Raw genomic sequence first — 19,859 nt, 5'->3', positions numbered from 1 at the left:
TACCACATCGTTCCAATTCAGTTTATTCCTTGCACGCCTTTCACCCTCCTGCATGTTCAAGCCCTGTTGACTCAAAATCTTTTTCACTCCATCGTTCCATCTCCAATTTGGTTTCCCTCTTCTCCTCGTTCCCTCCACCTCTGACACATATATCCTCTTTGTCAATCTTTCCTCACTCATTCTCTCCATGTGACCAAACCATTTCAATACACCTGCTCTCTCAACCACACTCTTTTTATTACCACCCATCTCTCTTACCCTTTCATTACTTACTCAATCAAACCACCTCACACCACATATTGTCCTCAAACATCTCATTTCCAACACCTCCACCCTCCTTCGCACAACCATATCTGTAGCCCATGCCTTGCAGCCATATAACATTGTTGGAGCCACTATTCCTTCAAACATACCCATTTTTGCTTGTAGATAATGTTCTTGCCTTCCACACATTCTTCAACACTCCCTGAACCTTCGCCTCCTCCCCCGCCCTGTGACTCGCTTCCGCTTCTATGGTTCCATCCGCTGCTAAATCCACTCCCAGATATCTAAAACACTTTACTTCCTCCAGTTTTTCTCCATTCAAACTTACCTCCCAATTGACTTGACCCTCAATGCTACTGTACCTAATAACCTTGCTCTTATTCACATTTACACTCAACTCTCTTCTTTCACACACTTTACCAAACTCAGTCACCAGCTTCTGCAGTTTCTCATATGAATCAGCCACCAGCACTGTATTATCAGCGAACAACAACTGACTTACTTCCCAAGCTCTCTCATCCCCAACAGACTGCATACTTGCCCCTCTTTCCAAAACTCTTGCATTCACCTCCCTAACAACCCCATCCATAAACAAATTAAACAACCATGGAGACATCACACACCCCTGCCGCAAACCTACATTCACTGAGAACCAATCACTTTCCTCTCTTCCTACACGTACACATGCCTTACATCCTCGATAAAAACTTTTCACTGCTTCTAACAACTTGCCTCCCACACCATGTATTCTTAGTACCTTCCACAGAGCATCTCTATCAACTCCATCATATGCCTTCTCCAGATCCATAAATGCTACATACAAATCCATTTGCTTTTCTAAGTATGGATGAGCCATTCTTTGTCAGTTTCTTAGCGCTACCTCGCTGATGCGGGAAGTTTGTTTATGGGTGGGCTGGTTAGGGATGTGAATGCAAGACTTATGGAGAGAGGGGCACATATGCAGTCTGTTGTGGATGAGAGAGCTTGGGAAGCGAGTCAGTTGTTGTTCACTGATAGTACAGCGCTGGTGGCTGATTCGGGTGAGAAACTGCCGAGGTTGGTGACTGAGTTTGATATATTGTGTGAAAGAAGAAAGTTGAGAGTAAATGTGAATAAGAGCAAGGTTATTAGGTTCAGTAGGGCTGAAGGACAAGTTAATTGGGATGTAAGTTTGAATGGAGAAAAACTGGAGGAAGTGAAGTGTTTTAGATATCTGGGAGTGGACTTAGCAGCAGATGGAACAATGGAAATGAAAGTGAGTCACAGGGTGGGGGAGGGGGCAAAGGTTCTTTAATCATTTAAGACTGTGTGGAAGGCGAGTGTTATCTCGGAGAGCAAAAACGGGTGTGTTTGAAGGAATAGTGGTTCCTACAGTGTTATATGGTTGCGAGGCGTGGGCTATAGATAGGTTTGTGTGGAGGAGGGTGGATGTGTTGGAAATGAAATGTTTGAGGACAATATGTGGTGTGAGGTGGTTTGATCGAGTAACTAATGAAAGGGTAAGAGTGATGTGTAGTAATAAAAAGAGTGTGGTTGAGAGCAGAAGAGGGTGTGTTGAAATGGTTTGGACACATGGAGATAATGAGTGAGGAAAGATTGACAAGAGGCTATATGTGTCAGAGGTGTAGGGAACAAGAAGTGAGAGACCACGTTGGAGGTGGAGGGATGGGGTGAAAAAGATTTTGAGCAAACAGGGCCTGCACATACAGGAGGGTGAAAGGCTTGTAAGGAATAGAGTGAATTGTGGAATGATATGATTTACTGTGGTTGACATGCTGTCATTGGATTGAACCATGGCATATGAAGCATCTTGGGTAAACCATGGAAAGGTCTGTGGGGCCTGGATCTGAAAAGGGAGCTGTGGTTTCGGTGCATTATACATGACAGCTAGGGACGGAGTATGAATGAAAGTGGACTTTTTTTGTGTTCTTTTGGCTACCTCGACGTACGGGGGGTAGGGGTATGCTATTTCGTGTGTGGCAGGGTGGTGTCAGGAATGGATGAAGCCAGCAAGTATGAATATGTACCTGTGTATATATGTATATACATACCTATACATTTCAACGTATACATATGTATACATGCACAGACATACATATATACACATGTACATAATTCATACTTGCTGTCCTTATTCAATTCCCATCACCACCCCATCACACGTGAAATGACACCCCCCTCCCCCTACACACGCACGAGGTAGCACTAGGAAAAGACAACAATGCACCAAAACCACAGCTCCCTTTCCACATCCAGGTCCTACAAAACTTTCTATGGTTTACCTCAGACGCTTCACATGCCCCGGTTCAATCCATTGACAGCATGTCGACCCCAATATACCACATCGTTCCAATTCAGTTTATTCCTTGCACGCCTTTCACCCTCCTGCATGTTCAAGCCCTGTTGACTCAAAATCTTTTTCACTCCATCGTTCCATCTCCAATTTGGTTTCCCTCTTCTCCTCGTTCCCTCCACCTCTGACACATATATCCTCTTTGTCAATCTTTCCTCACTCATTCTCTCCATGTGACCAAACCATTTCAATACACCTGCTCTCTCAACCACACTCTTTTTATTACCACCCATCTCTCTTACCCTTTCATTACTTACTCAATCAAACCACCTCACACCACATATTGTCCTCAAACATCTCATTTCCAACACCTCCACCCTCCTTCGCACAACCATATCTGTAGCCCATGCCTTGCAGCCATATAACATTGTTGGAGCCACTGTTCCTTCAAACATACCCATTTTTGCTTGTAGATAATGTTCTTGCCTTCCACACATTCTTCAACACTCCCTGAACCTTCGCCTCCTCCCCCGCCCTGTGACTCGCTTCCGCTTCTATGGTTCCATCCGCTGCTAAATCCACTCCCAGATATCTAAAACACTTCACTTCCTCCAGTTTTTCTCCATTCAAATTTACCTCCTAATTGACTTGTCCCTCAACCCTATCGTACCTAATAATCTTGCTTTTATTCACATTTACTCTCAGCTTTCTTCTTTCACACACTTTACACTCAGCTTTCCTCTTTCACACACTTTACCAAACTCAGTCACCAGCCTCTGCAGTCTCACCCGAAACAGCCACCAGCACTGTATCATCAGCGAACAACAACTGACTCACTTCCTGAGCCCTCTCATTCACAACAGACTGCATACTTGCCCCTCTCTCCAAAACTCTTGCATTCACCTCCCTATCAACCCCATCCACAAACAAATTAAACATCCATGGAGACATCACACACCTCTGCCACAAACCGACATTCATTGGGAACCAGTCACTTTCCTCTCTTCCTACTCGTACACATGCCTTGCATCCTCGATAAAAGCTTTTCACTGTTTCTACCAACTTGCTCCCACACCATATACTCTTAATGCCTTCCACAAAGCATCTCAATCAACTCTATTGTATGCCTTCTCCAGATCCATAAAGGCTACATACAAATCCATTTGCTTTTCTAAGTATTTGTCACATACATTCTTCAAAGCAAACACCTGATCCACACATCCTCTGCCACTTCTGAAACCACATTGCTCTTCCCCAATCTGATGCTCTGTACATGCCTTCATCCTCTAAATCAATACCCTCCCATATAATTTCCCAGGAATACTCGCTAAACTTATACATCTGTAATTTGAACACTCGCCCTAATCCCATTTGCCTTTGTACAGTGGCACTATGCATGCATTCCACCGATCCTCAGGCACTTCACCATGAGTCATACATACTTTGAATATCCTCACCAACCAGTCAACAATACAGTCACCCCCTTTTTTGATAAATTCCACTGCAATACCAAGCGACTTGCTGGCTTTCATCTTCCGCAAAGCTTTCACTACCTCTTCCCTGTTTACCAAACCATTCTCCCTGACCCTCTCTTTTTGCACACCACCTCGACCAAAACACCCTATATCTGCCACTCTATCATCTAACGCATTCAACAGACCTTCAAAATACTCACCCCATCTCATCACATCTCCACTACTTGTTGTTACCTCCCCATTAGGCCCCTTCAACGATGTTTGCATTTGTTCTCTTGTCTTACACACTTTATTTGCCTCTTTCCAAAACATCTTTTTATTCTCCCTAAAATTTACTGATACTCTCTCACCCCAACTCTCATTTGCCCTTTTTTTCACTTCTTGCACCTTTCTCTTGACCTCTTGCCTGAATGGACTGAACCAGAGTGTGTGAAGCATCTGGGGTAAACCATGGAAAGGTTTGTGGGACCTGGATGTGGATAGGGAGCTGGGTTTCGGTGCATTACGCATTACAGCTAGAGACTGAGTGTGAATTAATGTGGCCTTTTTTGTCTTTCCCTGGCGCTACCTTACAGAAGTTGGGGATGCTATTTCCTGTGTGGCGAGGTAGCGCCAGGAATGGATGAAGGCAAGCAAGTGTGAATATGTACATGTGTATATATGTATATGTCTGTGTATGTATGTGAGTGGATGAGCCAATCTTCGTCTGCTTTCTGGCACGACCTCGCTGACGTGGGAAACAGCGATTAAGTATAATGATAAAAAAAAGTGGTTGAGTGTTGATGGATCTCTCTATGACTGTTTCCTGGCACTACCTCGCTGATGCAGGAAACTGCATTCATGTATGATAAAAAAGAAGTAATAATATAGGATAGTAATGTGCAGAGATGAATGGATTGGAGAGTGCTAATGATGGCTTTGGGAAGGTGAAAGGACTTTGGCTTTATAGAGATTGATGTACATTTGTTGGTCTTTTTTGGGAAATAACATTTGACCACTTTTCCTTAGTAGCAAAAGAAAGTGTAGTCTAGCAATCCTCAGATGAGCGATATTTTGTGCTGTTGGAAAAGATGATACCTGAAGTGGGGAAAAGTCTGTCCTTCAGAGTATAATTTCTTTATGTTTTTAAGTAGAGTAATCTTCAGATCTCCATTCAAAGGCAGAATTGAAAGTGCTAACATATGCAGTGGTTTTCATATTTCATAACTGAACTAGTAGATTTCATCACACAGGTTTTATTTATTTTGTTTGAAGGCTCTACGATTGCGCTCCATTTTAATGAAGGCCTTTGTTGACCACTACACTGACCGAGGCTATGAGTGGATGTCACCCCCAACGCTGGTTCAGACACAGTGTGAAGGAGGCTCAACGTTGTTTGATTTTGACTATTTTGGTGAAAAGGCTTATCTTACACAGTCCAGTCAGCTTTATCTTGAGACTTGTATTCCAAGGTGAGTATGATGTTGTGCTTAGTAAGTTGCTCTTATCAATCTGTCACCTCAATATAATCAACAGCAATTCTAGGATGGATCCAGTGTGCTAATGAAAATTACTGACACCATTTTCTTTTTACCTTGATGATACCCTCTTATATGGTAATTGATAAGTTGACAAAGTTTTATTTAAATACCTGTTTGAATATAGTTTGAACACTTTATCCTCCTTTACTTTTTATACAGTGGCACTAAACATGCATTCTCACAATACTAAGGCACCTCACCATGATCCTTATTTACATTGAAAATCCCAATTAACCAATCAACTACATTAAGACATCCCCTTTCTTAATTAATTCAGTAGCAATACTATCCACTCCATACACCTTGCAATTCATCTATGTAATGCTTTCACCACCTCTTCCCTCTTCACCAAATCAGTCTCTGTGACTCACTCATTTTGCATACCACCTCAACCCAAATATCATAATCTGCCACCCTATTGTCACACACATTCAACAGTCCTTCAGAATACTGACTCCATCTCTCCCTCACTTTTTTACTACCTGTTACCGCTTCCTCATTTGTCCTCCTTCACCAGTATTCCTATTTGTTCTATTTTTTTCTACATTATTTATCTTCCTTCAAAATGCCTTCTTACCTTAATGTTTACTGATGCTTGCTCACCCCAACTCTCATTTGCCCTCTTTTTCATTATCTGCAATTCTTTTTGAACTCCTGCCATTTCTCTTATACATCCCCAATCATTTGCAATCCTTCCCTGTAAGTACTGTCTAAATGCCTCCCTTTTCTCGTCCTCTAACAACTTTACCTCATCCCACCACTGACTACCCTTAATCTGCCACCACCCACATGCATGCATCTTTTGCACATGCCATCACTGCTTTCCTGAGTACCTCCTATTCCTCACCCACCTCCCCTTGCTTCATTAACCTTTACCTATTGCCATTCTACATTCAATTTCTCCTGGTATTTCATCACATAAGTTTCTTTTCTAAGCTTGGCTCACATACTTTCACCACTCCTCTCATTGATATTGTTACCCCTTTTCCAAAAACCTCTACAAATTGTCACCCTAGCCTCCCAAAGATATTGATCAGACATCCCACCAGCTTCCCCTCTCAGCACACTTACACCTAGAAGTCTCTCTTTTGCATGCCTATCATTTAATATTTGATCCCACTAACCACCTTTTCCCACTCACATATATACTTGTATATGTCCCTCTTTTTAAACAAGATACCCCAGTCACTAGTACTTTTTCAGCATACAACTCCACATGCTGGCCACCTTTTCCAGTCATAAAGCTGGATACCCCCATGCCCCCCAATTATACCCTCAACTGCCACATAACTCACTTCACATTCAAATCGCCCATCACTAATACTGAGTCTCTTGCATCAGAACTGCTGACACACTCTCTCAGTTGCTTCCGGATACTTGCATCATGATTTATCTTCATTATACACCATCAGCTTCACTTCTCATTTTTAAATTGTGTCTCTTTTTTCATCTGGTATATTTATCAATCATCTTGCTCACTCTGATGTCATCAGCAAAGCTCTTTACCTGCATTCCTTTGCTTTGCTTTCAATTTTTGATGTCAGTTTTATAAAAAGTTTTGTGGCACCCAAGATAGATCTTCCTTGGACATGGGTTCTTTTTGCTTTGACTTTGCACTCTCTCTTTGAAACACCGATCCATCTTCCTTTCGTACCCATAATGTTCTGTGTAGTTACTTATGCTAGTGTAATTTAATGGTTTGCTTTGTCAAATACTTTGCAGAATCGAGAAAAGGTGTTCATTCAATTTCTTTGCCTTTGTCACTGTAGTGAGTTAATAATTAGATTGCCTACTTTCTCTTGATACAAATGTGTGTTACCCTTTGTATTTGTTCCTGATTAGATGCTCTAATATGCCTTTTCATTACTTTTTCAATGACTTTTATGACTTGGAAGGTCAAGCTAACCAGTCTTCATCATTTAGGTATTAGCTTGGATTCTCCTTTATTTTTTGTTACATGTCCCAAAAGTGAATGTTAAGCTTTCATCCAGGATTGCCTTGATAATAGCATCATTGGGTTTGCTACTGCTGTTTGTGTGTTGTATGGAGCATGTTTCTAGAATTCCATCTGGTCCTGGAGATGAATTTTTTCTAAGCAATATTTCAGTATCAGTGAGTGCATTTTCATCACATTGTTTCAGTGGTTCATTATTCAATTTTACATGCTTTTTAAGCTAAATGCTGATTCATGATGTTCACTTAACATCCCAGATATATCTTTGGAGTCATTTTCATATTTTTCTCCTACATTAAGGAATCCAGTCTTTGATTTCTTCATCTTTAACTTTAGGTTTCTTTCTTCTTGTTGTATGACTCTCTTCATTTATTTTTTATTTTCTTTTGTTGGATTAATTATTTCTACATCTTGCATTTATTTTCTCATCCAACTCTTATTCTTGCCCCTTTTGTCACTGTCCTTTTTCTTTTCCCATGCTCTTCTATTCATCCACTATTTTTTGTCCCTTGGTATCTTCTGTCCTGTACTTTTTTCTTTATCTTGACGTTTTCTCAATGATAACATGCCCTGGTTTCTTGCAGTACATTTTTGCCTTTGTTACAAGTTTATTTCCTATGAACATCTTAGGGGAAAACAGAGGGGAGATCAAAGGATGGATTTGAACAAGCTTTGGGTTATCAGGGCCTGAGCATTCAGTAGGGTTAGAGGCATGTTTAGTGTAGAATGAATTAGTAGTGGTGATGTGAGAAGGAGATGGAGTGAGTATTTTGAAGGTTTGTTGAATGTGTTTGATGATAGAGTGGCAGATATAGGGTGTTTTGGTCGAGGTGGTGAGCAAAGTGAGAGGGTTAGGGAAAATGATTTGGTAAACAGAGAAGAGGTAGTGAAAGCTTTGCGGAAGATGAAAGCCGGCAAGGCAGCAGGTGTGGATGGTATTGCAGTGGAATTTATTAAAAAAGGGGGTGACTGTATTGTTGACTGGTTGGTAAGGTTATTTAATGTATGTATGACTCATGGTGAGGTGCTTGAGGATTGGCGGAATGCGTGCATAGTGCCATTGTACAAAGGCAAAGGGGATAAGAGTGAGTGCTCAAATTACAGAGGTATAAGTTTGTTGAGTATTCCTGGTAAATTATATGGGAGGGTATTGATTGAGAGGGTGAAGGCATGTACAGAGCATCAGATTGGGGAAGAGCAGTGTGGTTTCAGAAGTAGTAGAGGATGTGTGGATCAGGTGTTTGCTTTGAAGAATGTATGTGAGAAATACTTAGAAAAGCAAATGGATTTGTATGTAGCATTTATGGATCTGGAGAAGGCATATGATAGAGTTGATAGAGATGCTCTGTGGAAGGTATTAAGAATATATGGTGTGGGAGGAAAGTTGTTAGAAGCAGTGAAAAGTTTTTATCGAGGATGTAAGGCATGTGTACGTGTAGGAAGAGAGGAAAGTGATTGGTTCTCAGTGAATGTAGGTTTGCAGCAGGGGTGTGTGATGTCTCCATGGTTGTTTAATTTGTTTATGGATGGGGTTGTTAGGGAGGTAAATGCAAGAGTTTTGGAAAGAGGGGCAAGTATGAAGTCTGTTGGGGATGAGAGAGCTTGGGAAGTGAGTCAGTTGTTGTTCGCTGATGATACAGCGCTGGTGGCTGATTCATGTGAGAAACTGCAGAAGCTGGTGACTGAGTTTGGTAAAGTGTGTGGAAGAAGAAAGTTAAGAGTAAATGTGAATAAGAGCAAGGTTATTAGGTACAGTAGGGTTGAGGGTCAATTCAATTGGGAGGTGAGTTTGAATGGAGAAAAACTGGAGGAAGTGAAGTGTTTTAGATATCTGGGAGTGGATCTGGCAGCGGATGGAACCATGGAAGCGGAAGTGGATCATAGGGTGGGGGAGGGGGCGAAAATTCTGGGGGCCTTGAAGAATGTGTGGAAGTCGAGAACATTATCTCGGAAAGCAAAAATGGGTATGTTTGAAGGAATAGTGGTTCCAACAATGTTGTATGGTTGCGAGGCGTGGGCTGTGGATAGAGTTGTGCGCAGGAGGATGGATGTGCTGGAAATGAGATGTTTGAGGACAATGTGTGGTGTGAGGTGGTTTGATCGAGTGAGTAACGTAAGGGTAAGAGAGATGTGTGGAAATAAAAAGAGCGTGGTTGAGAGAGCAGAAGAGGGTGTTTTGAAGTGGTTTGGGCACATGGAGAGGATGAGTGAGGAAAGATTGACCAAGAGGATATATGTGTCGGAGGTGGAGGGAGCAAGGAGAAGAGGGAGACCAAATTGGAGGTGGAAAGATGGAGTGAAAAAGATTTTTTGTGATCGGGGCCTGAACATGCAGGAGGGTGAAAGGAGGGCAAGGAATAGAGTGAATTGGAGCGATGTGGTATACCGGGGTTGACGTGCTGTCAGTGGATTGAATCAAGGCATGTGAAGCGTCTGGGGTAAACCATGGAAAGCTGTGTAGGTATGTATATTTGCGTGTGTGGACGTATGTATATACATGTGTATGGGGGGGGGGCCATTTCTTTCGTCTGTTTCCTTGCGCTACCTCGCAAACGCGGGAGACAGCGACAAAGTATAAAAAAAAAAAAAAAAAAAAAAAAAGAATTAGACTGATATGGTCTGAGGGGGCTGTAGTTTTGGTGCATTGCACATGACAGTTAGAGAATGGATGTGAGCGAATGCAACCTTTCTTCAATTGTTCCTGGTGATGCCTCGCTTATGTAGGAAATTGGGTCAAATGTGAAAAAAAAATTATTTAAGGCAGAAAAGCTCTTATGCATTAGATGTAAACATTATTGTAAGTTTGTCTTGATTTTTCTGTTTATCTTAGATATTAACAAACATCATATTAAGTTCAGGATAGTGTTATATCGTGAAGACTTTTGTAGAGTTAACTGAAGAATACACTGCTTTATATATTGCTCCTGATACTTATTTTCTGATCAGCTTTGGAGATGTCTTCTGCATTGAGCAGTCCTACAGAGCAGAGCAGTCTCGAACTCGTCGTCATCTTGCAGCCTTCACTCACATTGAAGCAGAATGTCCTTTTATCACCTTTGATGATTTGTTGGACCGCCTTGAAGACTTGGTTAGTTTTCTACTTCATAAAAAGAAAACTGTTGAAATCTTGTATCTAAAACCATAAAAAGCACTCTTTCTCTCTTCTCAGACTTTTATTGATTCGAAACTTGAAAGTTATGTATGTCTCCATTTTGTAAATAAACATGCTATCCCTCTGCAGCATACATTGTGTGTATGATTAGTCTATCACCATTGTCATTTGCTCCTCCTACACCAAATCTTTCTTTAGTTAAAGCTCCCACTCTTTCACTTATCCATCCCTTTATTTTAGTCTTTACAGTTTGTTTATCTTTAATGTTAACTCTTTTTCTTCTGTAGTCTGTTTCAAAATACCATGTGGAATTTCTGTTCTCTCTTGTTTACATGTGCATCAAATGCATTCAGGCATACATGTTTTGCAGGAATTTTTTTGAGCAGTGTTCCCAGCCCCAGTTATTCAGACCTGTCTTATCCTTCATATTTTACTTACACAGGCATGCAAAACTTGTTATGGGGAGTTGTTGCCTCTGCACCATCCATATCTTAGGCTATGTATACTTTGATTAGGTTGACCTTTAACAGATATAGAGGCCCCACCTGAAATAGCACATTTTGTTGATTTTAGTAGCAAAAATGGATATAAAAGGCATTCTTAAGAAATGAAAAAGAGGAGAAAGTGTGTGAATGGGTATCAAGGCTTTCTGATGATAAGAATATAGTCCTTGTTCTTTTAGATTTGTGTGGCTATTTTTTTTCATTTCTTGCTGCAAAAGACACTACTTTATGCATTCTGCCCATCCTGTGGATGGTAGCATAAAAGAGGTTACAGATTGCAGAGTTCAAGACTGGGCCACAGTGATGGAATTATATAATGTTATATAAGTGAGGTATTCACTGTAAACACATTTGATATAATTCTTAAGTATCAGGTAAAACATTCTTAAGGCTGGTACTACACCTAGGTCTATACTTCCCAGAGGATCATCCGGTATCCTGATTTGCTCATTGTGAAGGGTTAGTGAAAAGGTAACATAATACTAACATTTAATAACAAGCTCCATATCCATAAAAACCAATGCTTAGAGAGAAGCAGATGTACAGTCTGCTGGGGATGGAAATGAGTCGATTGTTGTTTGCTGATGATGCAGTGCTGTTGGCAGATTTGATACAGTGCTTGTGTATTAAGTTTGGAAGAGTATGTGAAAGGAGAGAGTTGAGAGTTAATGTGGATAAAAACAAGGTATGTATATTATCCCTGGGGATAGGGGAGAAACAATATTTCCCACACATTCCCTGCGTGTTATAGAAGGCGACTAAAGGGTGCAGAAGGGGGGCTTGAAGCCCTCTCTTCCTTGTATTTCAAATTCTAAAAAGGGAAACAGAAGAAGGAGTCGAGCAGGGAGTGCTCATCCTCTTCGAAGGCTCAGACTTGGGTGTCTGAATGTGTGTGGATGGAACCAAGATGAGAAGAAAGGAGAGATAGGTAGTATGTTTGAGGAAAGAAACCTGGATGTTCTGGCTCTGAGTAAAACAAAGCTCAAGGGTAAAGGGGAAGAGTGCTTAGGGAAAGTCTTGGGAGTAAAGTCAGGGGTTGGTGAGAGGACAAGAGCTAAAGGAGGAGTAGCACTGCTGAGGCAGAAGTTGTGGGAGTATGTGATACAGTGTAAGAAAGTAAATTCTAGATGTGGGTAAAACTGAAAGTGGATGGAGAGAGATGGGTGATTATTGGTGTCTATGCACCTAGTCATGAGGAGAAAGATCATGAGAGGCAAGTGTTTTGGGAGCAGCTAAGTGAGTGTCTCAGTAGCTTTGATGCATGAGATCAGGTTTTAGTGATGGATGATTTGAATGAAAAGATGAGTAATGTGGGAGTTGAGGGTATAATTGGTGTATGTAAGGTATTTATTGTTGTAAATGGAATTATTGAAGAGCTTGTGGATTTGTATACTGAAAAAAGACTGGTGATTGGGAATACCTGGTATAAAAAGAGAGATATACATAAATATCCCTGGGGATAAGGGAAAAAGAATACTTCCCACACATTCCTCACATGTCATAGAAGGCGACTAAAGGGAACGGGAGCGGGGGGGCTAGAAACCCTCCCTCCTTGTATTTTAGCATTCTAAAAGGGGAAACAGAAGAAGGAGTCTCGCAGGGAGTGCTCATCCTCTTCGAACGCTTAGATTTGGGTGTCTGAATGTGTGTGGATGTAACCAAGATGAGAAAAAAGGAGAGATAGGTAGTATGTTTGAGGAAAGGAACCTGGATGTCTTGGCTCTGAGTGATACAAAGCTCAAGGGTAAAGGGGAAGAGTGGTTTGGGAATGTTTTGGGAGTAACGTCAGGGGTTGGTGAGAGGACAAGAGCAAGGGAAGGAGTAGCACTACCCCTGAAACAGGGGTGATGGGAGTATGCGTTAGAGTGTAAGAAAGTAAACTTTAGATTGATAGGGGTAAAACTGAAAGTGGATAGAGAGAGATGGGTGATTATTGGTGCATATGCACCTGGGCATAAGAAGAAAGATCATGAGAGGCAAGTGTTTTGGGAGTAGCTGAATGAGTGTGTTAGTAGTTTTGATGCATGAGACCGGGTTATAGTGATGGCTGATTTGAATGCAAAGGTGAGTACGTATTGTATCAGTTGAGGGAATAATTGGTGTACATGGGGTGTTCATTGTTGTAAATAGAAATGTTGAAGAGCTTGTAGATTTGTCCTGAAAAAGGATTGATTGGGAATACCTGGTTTAAAAAGAAAGATATACATAAGTGTATGTATGTATTTTAACTTTCTAAAAGGGGAAACAGAAGAATGAGTCATGCGGGGAATGCTCATCCTCCTCGAAGGCTCAGATTGGGGAGTCTAAATGTGTGTTGATGTAACCAAGATGAGAAAAAAGGAGAGATAGGTAGTATGTTTGAGGAAAGGAACCTGGATGTTTTGGCTCTGAGTGAAACTAAGCTCAAGGGTAAAGGGGAAGAGTGGTTTGGAAATGTCTTGGGAGTAAAGTCAGGGGTTAGTGAGAGGACAAGAGCGGGGGTAGGGGGTTGTCATTTCATGTGTGGCAGGATTGCGACGGGAATGAATAAGGGCAGACAGTATGAATTATGTACATGTGTATATATGTTTATGTCTGTGTGTGTATATATATGTATACGTTGAGATGTATAGGTATGTATATGTGCTGTGTGTAGACGTGTATGTATATACATGTGTATGTGAGTGGGATGGGCCGTTCTTTAGTCTGTTTCCTTGCACTACCTCGTTAATGCAGGAGACAGCGACAAAGTATAATAAATGAAAAAAAAATATTGTTATTGCTGAAGTCTACATTCACATTAACGTATTCAAGCAATCTTAGAAGTAATTTTAGATTATCACTAAAAGAGAGAACTAAAAGATTCTTGATATCAAAGGGAGGTTTGGATGTACTCTGTAAAATGATTTCTTTGTCAGTGAAAGATACAGGATACTTTAATTGGATCCAATAGAATATATCTTCTCAAACTCATCATTAATAAATTCTTGACTGCATATGCATAATGTCTTAAGAACATCAACTTGAATGATGATTTAACTCTCTTATGTTGAGCTGAGTAATAATGAATATAAGAACAAACATTGATGGATTTTCTTTATATGCTAGATCTAATTGTATGTTACCATTTTTAGATTGCATGATCCATAGGAATAGAAAAGTGTAAGTTTATCATGTACAGAAAACCCATCAATGTTTGTTCTAAAATTCATCACTACTACGCCTATCCCAGAACACTTGCCTCTCATGATCTTTCTTCTCATGACCACATACATAAGCACCAGTAATCACCCATCTCTTGCCATCCATTTTCAGTTTTAGCCACATAAATCTTGAAATTACTTCCATACACTCTATCACTTATTCCCACAACTCCTGCAGTAGTGCTTCTCCTTCCTTAACTCTTTTTGTCTTATCAGCCCTTAACTTAACTCCCAAGATGTTTCCAAACCATTCCTCCCTTTTCCCTTGAATTTTGTTTCACTCGCAGCCAGAACATCCAGGTTTCTTTCCTCAGACATACTACCTATGTATACCTTAGCCCAAGCCCAGTTTATTCACCCACCTTAAGGGGAGGCTGAAGAGCTGAGTGGTCTGTAGATATGACTGTTGTGCCCAGGAATTAAATCCATTGGACCCATGATTGAAATTACAGTCAGCATTGGCAGCTGCTACACCAAGGAAACTCAAAAATGATAATTTTTTTTTATTACATAGTTTTCCCTGACTGAAATGATTTGGTTAAACTTCATGCTTAATTATACAGTCTGTAAAAAAAATCTGGTTTTTTGATATCTTTGAAGGGAGAGAAAATGGATGGTAACATTGTAAAAGCATTACTCTGCATGTGGTTTCAAAGTTCCTCTTCCTCCTCCTACTCTCTTCACTTCCTCCCCTACCCCTGCCTCCTCCATTCTTCCTGTACTTGTTACCCTGCCCATCCTCCTCCACCCCCTAACTGAAAAGAAAAAATCAGTGATTCTGGATTATCAGGACTTGTGGCTGATTTGATGTACACTATGCCACATTATGTAATAGGAGGGATAGGGAGTGTGCTTGTATATGTAAATAAATTGATTGAGAGGACACAAGTGCAAAAGCTCAGATAATGTGATGAGAATTTGTAGAACTGTGTGGTTTGAGAATTCAGCTAAAGGCATTTTTTTAAACAAGGATGGGCTGTGATGTATACTTTTTAAGATATGGCTTTGTAATCATCAAATGGAACATAAAATCTTTTATGATTATTTGAAATGGTGAAAGCATTGTGTTAGCTTTTATCATAACTTACAGTTTATTGATAAGATTGTAATTCAGTATGTTCATGATAGAATGCTTATTTACTAGGTGTGTGATGTGGTGGATAGAGTAATGAAACATCCTGTAGGTAGTCAAATAATGAAGGACTTGAACCCAGACTTTGTAGCACCTACCAAACCCTTCCTGAGGATGCCATATGCTGAAGCTATCAAGTATCTGAAGGAACATAACATCACTAAGGAAAATGGCTCTTACTATGAATATGGAGAGGTGAGTGGATGGTAGATGTTATCTGATATTGTAACATGACATAGTAATCAAATGTTTACTTTTAAAACTGTTTCATCTACTTTTAGCAATATATGTTCTGCTATTTTCTAGTTATGTCTTCTCCTTTCTTATAAGTTATGAGTGCTAAAGAATTGTTTGGGATGGTCAGTAACAAAGTAGTTGGGAGGCTTTTTTCTGTATGACTTTGGCATTTATGTAGGAAATAGCTTCTGTAGTATAGATTTAAGATTTTTTGGTTTCTGAATAAGCACATCAGGAAATTTTTAGTGTGCATTCTCTTTCAGTACTTAAGAGGAGCTGATGATCATATTTTGAATTTTAGAAATTTTACCTGTTTTGTTGATTTTTTCATTTTATATTTGATAGGATATTCCTGAGATGCCAGAAAGACAAATGACCGACCAAATTGGGAAGCCCATTCTGCTCAACAGGTTTCCAGCAGGCATCAAGGCTTTTTACATGTCTAGATGTGAAGACGACAGATCCCTCACTCAGTCAGTAAGTCTTCAAATCAAAGAGAAAAATCTTTTACATTACTTTTTGCAAGATATTGATAGACATTGTACAAAGTTCCCTTATGTCAACAATCACGCAAAGAGGCGGTGAGTTGTAATAATGCTACATTTGTAGCTAATTCTTTTGAGCTGTTAGGATGGTAAATGCACATTAATTGAGTCTAGTGTACCTACATAGCATTCTGAAATTTTGACAAGTTGTGAGTGTGAGAGAGTGGACTTTGTAAACAAATACATTTTTCCCATAGGACGTGTATCATGGCTAGATATGTTCTTTGAAACATACTTTATAATGATTATTGTGAATAGACGAGAGTTGATGCACAGTATAATTCATTTGAATACATTAGTTTTATGATCCTTAGGGAAAGGAGGAGAAAGAATACTACCTGTTTATTCCCTGCATGTCATGAAAGGTGACTAAAAGGGGCTGGAGAAAGGGCTCAGAAACCCTCCCCTTATGTTTCGGCTTCTAAAAGATAGAACAGAAAGAGCCAAATGAGGAGCATTCATCCACCTCCAGGGTGAAGGTTGGGGTGTTTGAATGTGTGTGTGGATGTAACAAGGATGAGAAGAAGGAGAGGAACTTGGTTGCTCTGGCTCTGAGTGAAACTAAGCTCAAGGAAAACCGAATGCAGAAGAATTCAAACTTCATCGGACCTTTGGATCTTTTCGAGGCTGTTTGCAATTGTGGAGGGTATCAGAAACTCGCAGATTAGTGTGGTAAAAGAAGATATACAGGTAATTCACAGAATAACTTGCAACTTGTGTTTGTACTTAGGAGGTGCAAATAATGTAAGTCATGGATTTGAAGTGAAATACATATCGAGTTATAACACCAGTACTACCCAACTGATGGCTGCATAGTGAGTCAGTATTTAAGTGGCTGTTAAGTTGCACTCCTCTGGCTCAGGTAGATGTCTTTTCTCTCTGTCTTACACACATGTGGACTACTGGTATTCTGTCAACAAACTTACAATCTCTCCTTGTCCTGCATAACATTTGACAACACTTAACTGTAAACTCACAAAGCCCGTTCTTTGTAACTCTAGATTTTCCTTTGGCAAGCGCTATGTGCTTTCCTAGCCTTTTGGCAAAATGGTGGGAACAATAGATAGCAGTAGGTAGGAACATTTACGTAGGAGCATTAGGTAGAAACATTAGGTAGAAGTAGTAGATAAGAACATTTGGCAGGAGCATTAGGTAGAAGTAGTTAGAAGGAACATTAGGTAGGAGCCTATGCAAACACTGTGTTAGACTTACCCTCTGCCAGTGGTCTGTTAAGGGTGAGACAGTAAAGACTACGAAGCGGCACTGGAGTTCACTAGTTATGGAGACTCTATTGTCATGGCCACTCCCTTGAGGGAGTTCTAGGAGGGAACATTCATCAGAAATGGAGATAGATTCATAGATATGTCTGGACTGAACCAGGGCATGTAAAATGTTTAGGGTAAACTATGGAAGTTCTATGGGGCCTGGTTGTGGATAGGGAATGGATGCAAGCTGATGTGGCCTTTCTTCATCTGTTCCTTGCACTACCTCGCTACCATGGGAAATGGTGATCAAGTATAAAAAAAGATTTGTAACTGCTCTCAGTCACTTGAATTGGCAAGTTGTTCAATGCATTAACAATCTTGTTGAAGAAAAAGGACTCACCGCATTTGAGGTAAAACATTATCCTGTCAGTTTGTATCCATGACTATAGGTGAAATCAAACAAATCAAGTCTTAAGTAACTTGATAGATCAAGATAAAGCCTTTGATGATTTGAATACTTATGTTAGATCACCTCTTAACCTTCTCTTTTCTAATGTTAGATCACCTCTTAACCTTTCTTTTCTAATCCAAATAGATTCAAGTTGTTTGATCTGCTCTCATAGGATTTGTTTCACAGCCAGGGAATCATCTTGGTAGCTTGACACTGCACTCCCTCAATTCTCTCTCTCTCTCTCTCTCTCTCTCTCTTTTAGTGTGAATGAAACCGAGCACAATATTCATGATGGGGATGAACAAATGAACTGTAAGGATTAAATATGATTTCCATAAACTTAAATTCAGAGGTCCTACCTATTCATAAAGTTTTGTTGATTCTTTTCTCTGCTTCTGTGCACTACATACTTGGTTTTAGGTCACCAAAGATTATTATCCCTAAGTCTTTTTCCTTATTCACTTCTTACAGTTCAACAGAATTCATATTCTTGCCTTTTTGTTATTACTACTTGTGATGTAAAACTTTACACTTATAGATATTGAAATTCATTTACCACCTTTGAGCTCAGGCAATCAGTTTGTCTATGTCAGTTTGAAGTTGTAAACATTCAGGTTCATTTGTTGATTTATTCTCAGCTTTACATCATCAGCAAATTTTGATATTTTACAATGCTGCCCATTGTTTATAGCCAGTCAGCCAGTTTCCTTCCCACCAAAGAACCCCATCAATGCTTTGTGACTAAATTTTTCCTTGTAACCCTTGACACAGAACTTTACTGAATGCTTTTTGAAAATCTAGACAGATGACATCAACTGCTTTACTTTCATCATATCATAAAAGAAATAAAGCAGATAGGGAATGTCATATGGGGGAAATTAAGGGTTAGTATGAGGGTAAGAACAAAGGAGGGAGTGGCAATGCTGATGGAGTTTTGGGAATAAGTTTAAGAGTGTAAGGAAGTGAGTCCCAGTCTGCCTTAGGTGAAAATGAAAGTGGATTATGAGAGGTTGATGAATGTTAGTGCTTTTTCACCTGGTAACAAGAGGATTAAGGGAGAGAGAGACAAGCATTTTCAGAAGAGCTGGGTGAGTATGTTATCAATTATGATGCAAGGGATCGAGTAAAAGTGATGGGTAAGAGGGACATGCTTAAGTGTGCATGGATGAGGGGTTAATGGTGAGCAGTAATTATTGGAGTATGGACTAATTAATAGATGTGCTGAAAAGGGGATCTTGTATGTGAATATGCTGAGAGGTGGCAGCTGGTGGGGAGTCTGATGACTTTTTGCAGGATGTGAGGGTGAAAGTTTTGAAACTTTTGGAAAAGAGGAAATTTTGTGGATTGGAAGAGGGTGGTGAAAGCGAACGAACTTGAAAAAGAGGCTTATGCAAGGAGATACCACAAGAGGTTGGTTAAGAATGGTCAAAGGTAAGAGTAAACAAAACTAGGGGAGTGGGTGAGAAATGGAAGGTACTAAGGGAAGCAGTACTTACATTTGTGAGAAAAGTATGTGGCATAGGAAAGGTGGGATGTGGGCATGTGAGGAAGTGAAGTGAGTAGTGGGATGATGACTTTAAGTTGTTAGTGAAAAGGAAAGAGATTTACTGTTTGGGTATTACCTGCAAGGAAGAAGTGTAATTGTGAGATTTACAAGAGGAAGTATAAGGAAGTCAAGAGTAAGGTGCAGGGGCTGAAAAAGAGGGCAAATGAGAGTTGGGGTGAGAGGGTATCAGCACATTTCAGGGAGAATAAGAAAATGCTTTGGAAGGAGGTGAACAGTGTGAGAACAAGAGAACAAATGGGATCATCATGAACAGAGCTTTAGGGCAAAGAAGGGGTGAAGAGTAGATGGAGTATGTTGAAGAAATAGAATGTTGAATGTGTTACATGGTAGGGTAGCAGATGTAGGGTGTTTGGGACATAGAGGTTCATGAAGCAAGAGAGTGAGTGAGGCAAATGGTTTGGTGAAAAGAGAAGAGTTGA

At 40.2% G+C, this 19,859-nt stretch overlaps 1 protein-coding gene across 2 annotated transcripts in view; it reads left to right on the top strand.

Annotated features, from left to right (window-relative positions):
* Window positions 1-19,859, top strand: part of AsnRS (asparagine--tRNA ligase) — a 160,454-nt gene that overhangs the window by 81,793 nt on the left and 58,802 nt on the right. For both annotated transcript variants that reach the window (XM_071665065.1, XM_071665064.1), the window contains 4 exons: window positions 5,287-5,483; window positions 10,453-10,594; window positions 15,448-15,630; window positions 16,018-16,149. In XM_071665065.1, coding sequence (XP_071521166.1) covers window positions 5,287-5,483; window positions 10,453-10,594; window positions 15,448-15,630; window positions 16,018-16,149 — 654 coding nt within the window. The remainder of the gene's footprint in view (window positions 1-5,286; window positions 5,484-10,452; window positions 10,595-15,447; window positions 15,631-16,017; window positions 16,150-19,859) is intronic.

This window comes from Panulirus ornatus, chromosome 9, assembly GCF_036320965.1.
Source record: "Panulirus ornatus isolate Po-2019 chromosome 9, ASM3632096v1, whole genome shotgun sequence".
Taxonomy (NCBI): Eukaryota; Metazoa; Arthropoda; class Malacostraca; order Decapoda; family Palinuridae; genus Panulirus; species Panulirus ornatus.
The sequence above is the reverse complement of the archived record's forward strand: the minus strand, read 5'-3'. Positions and strand labels throughout refer to the sequence as shown.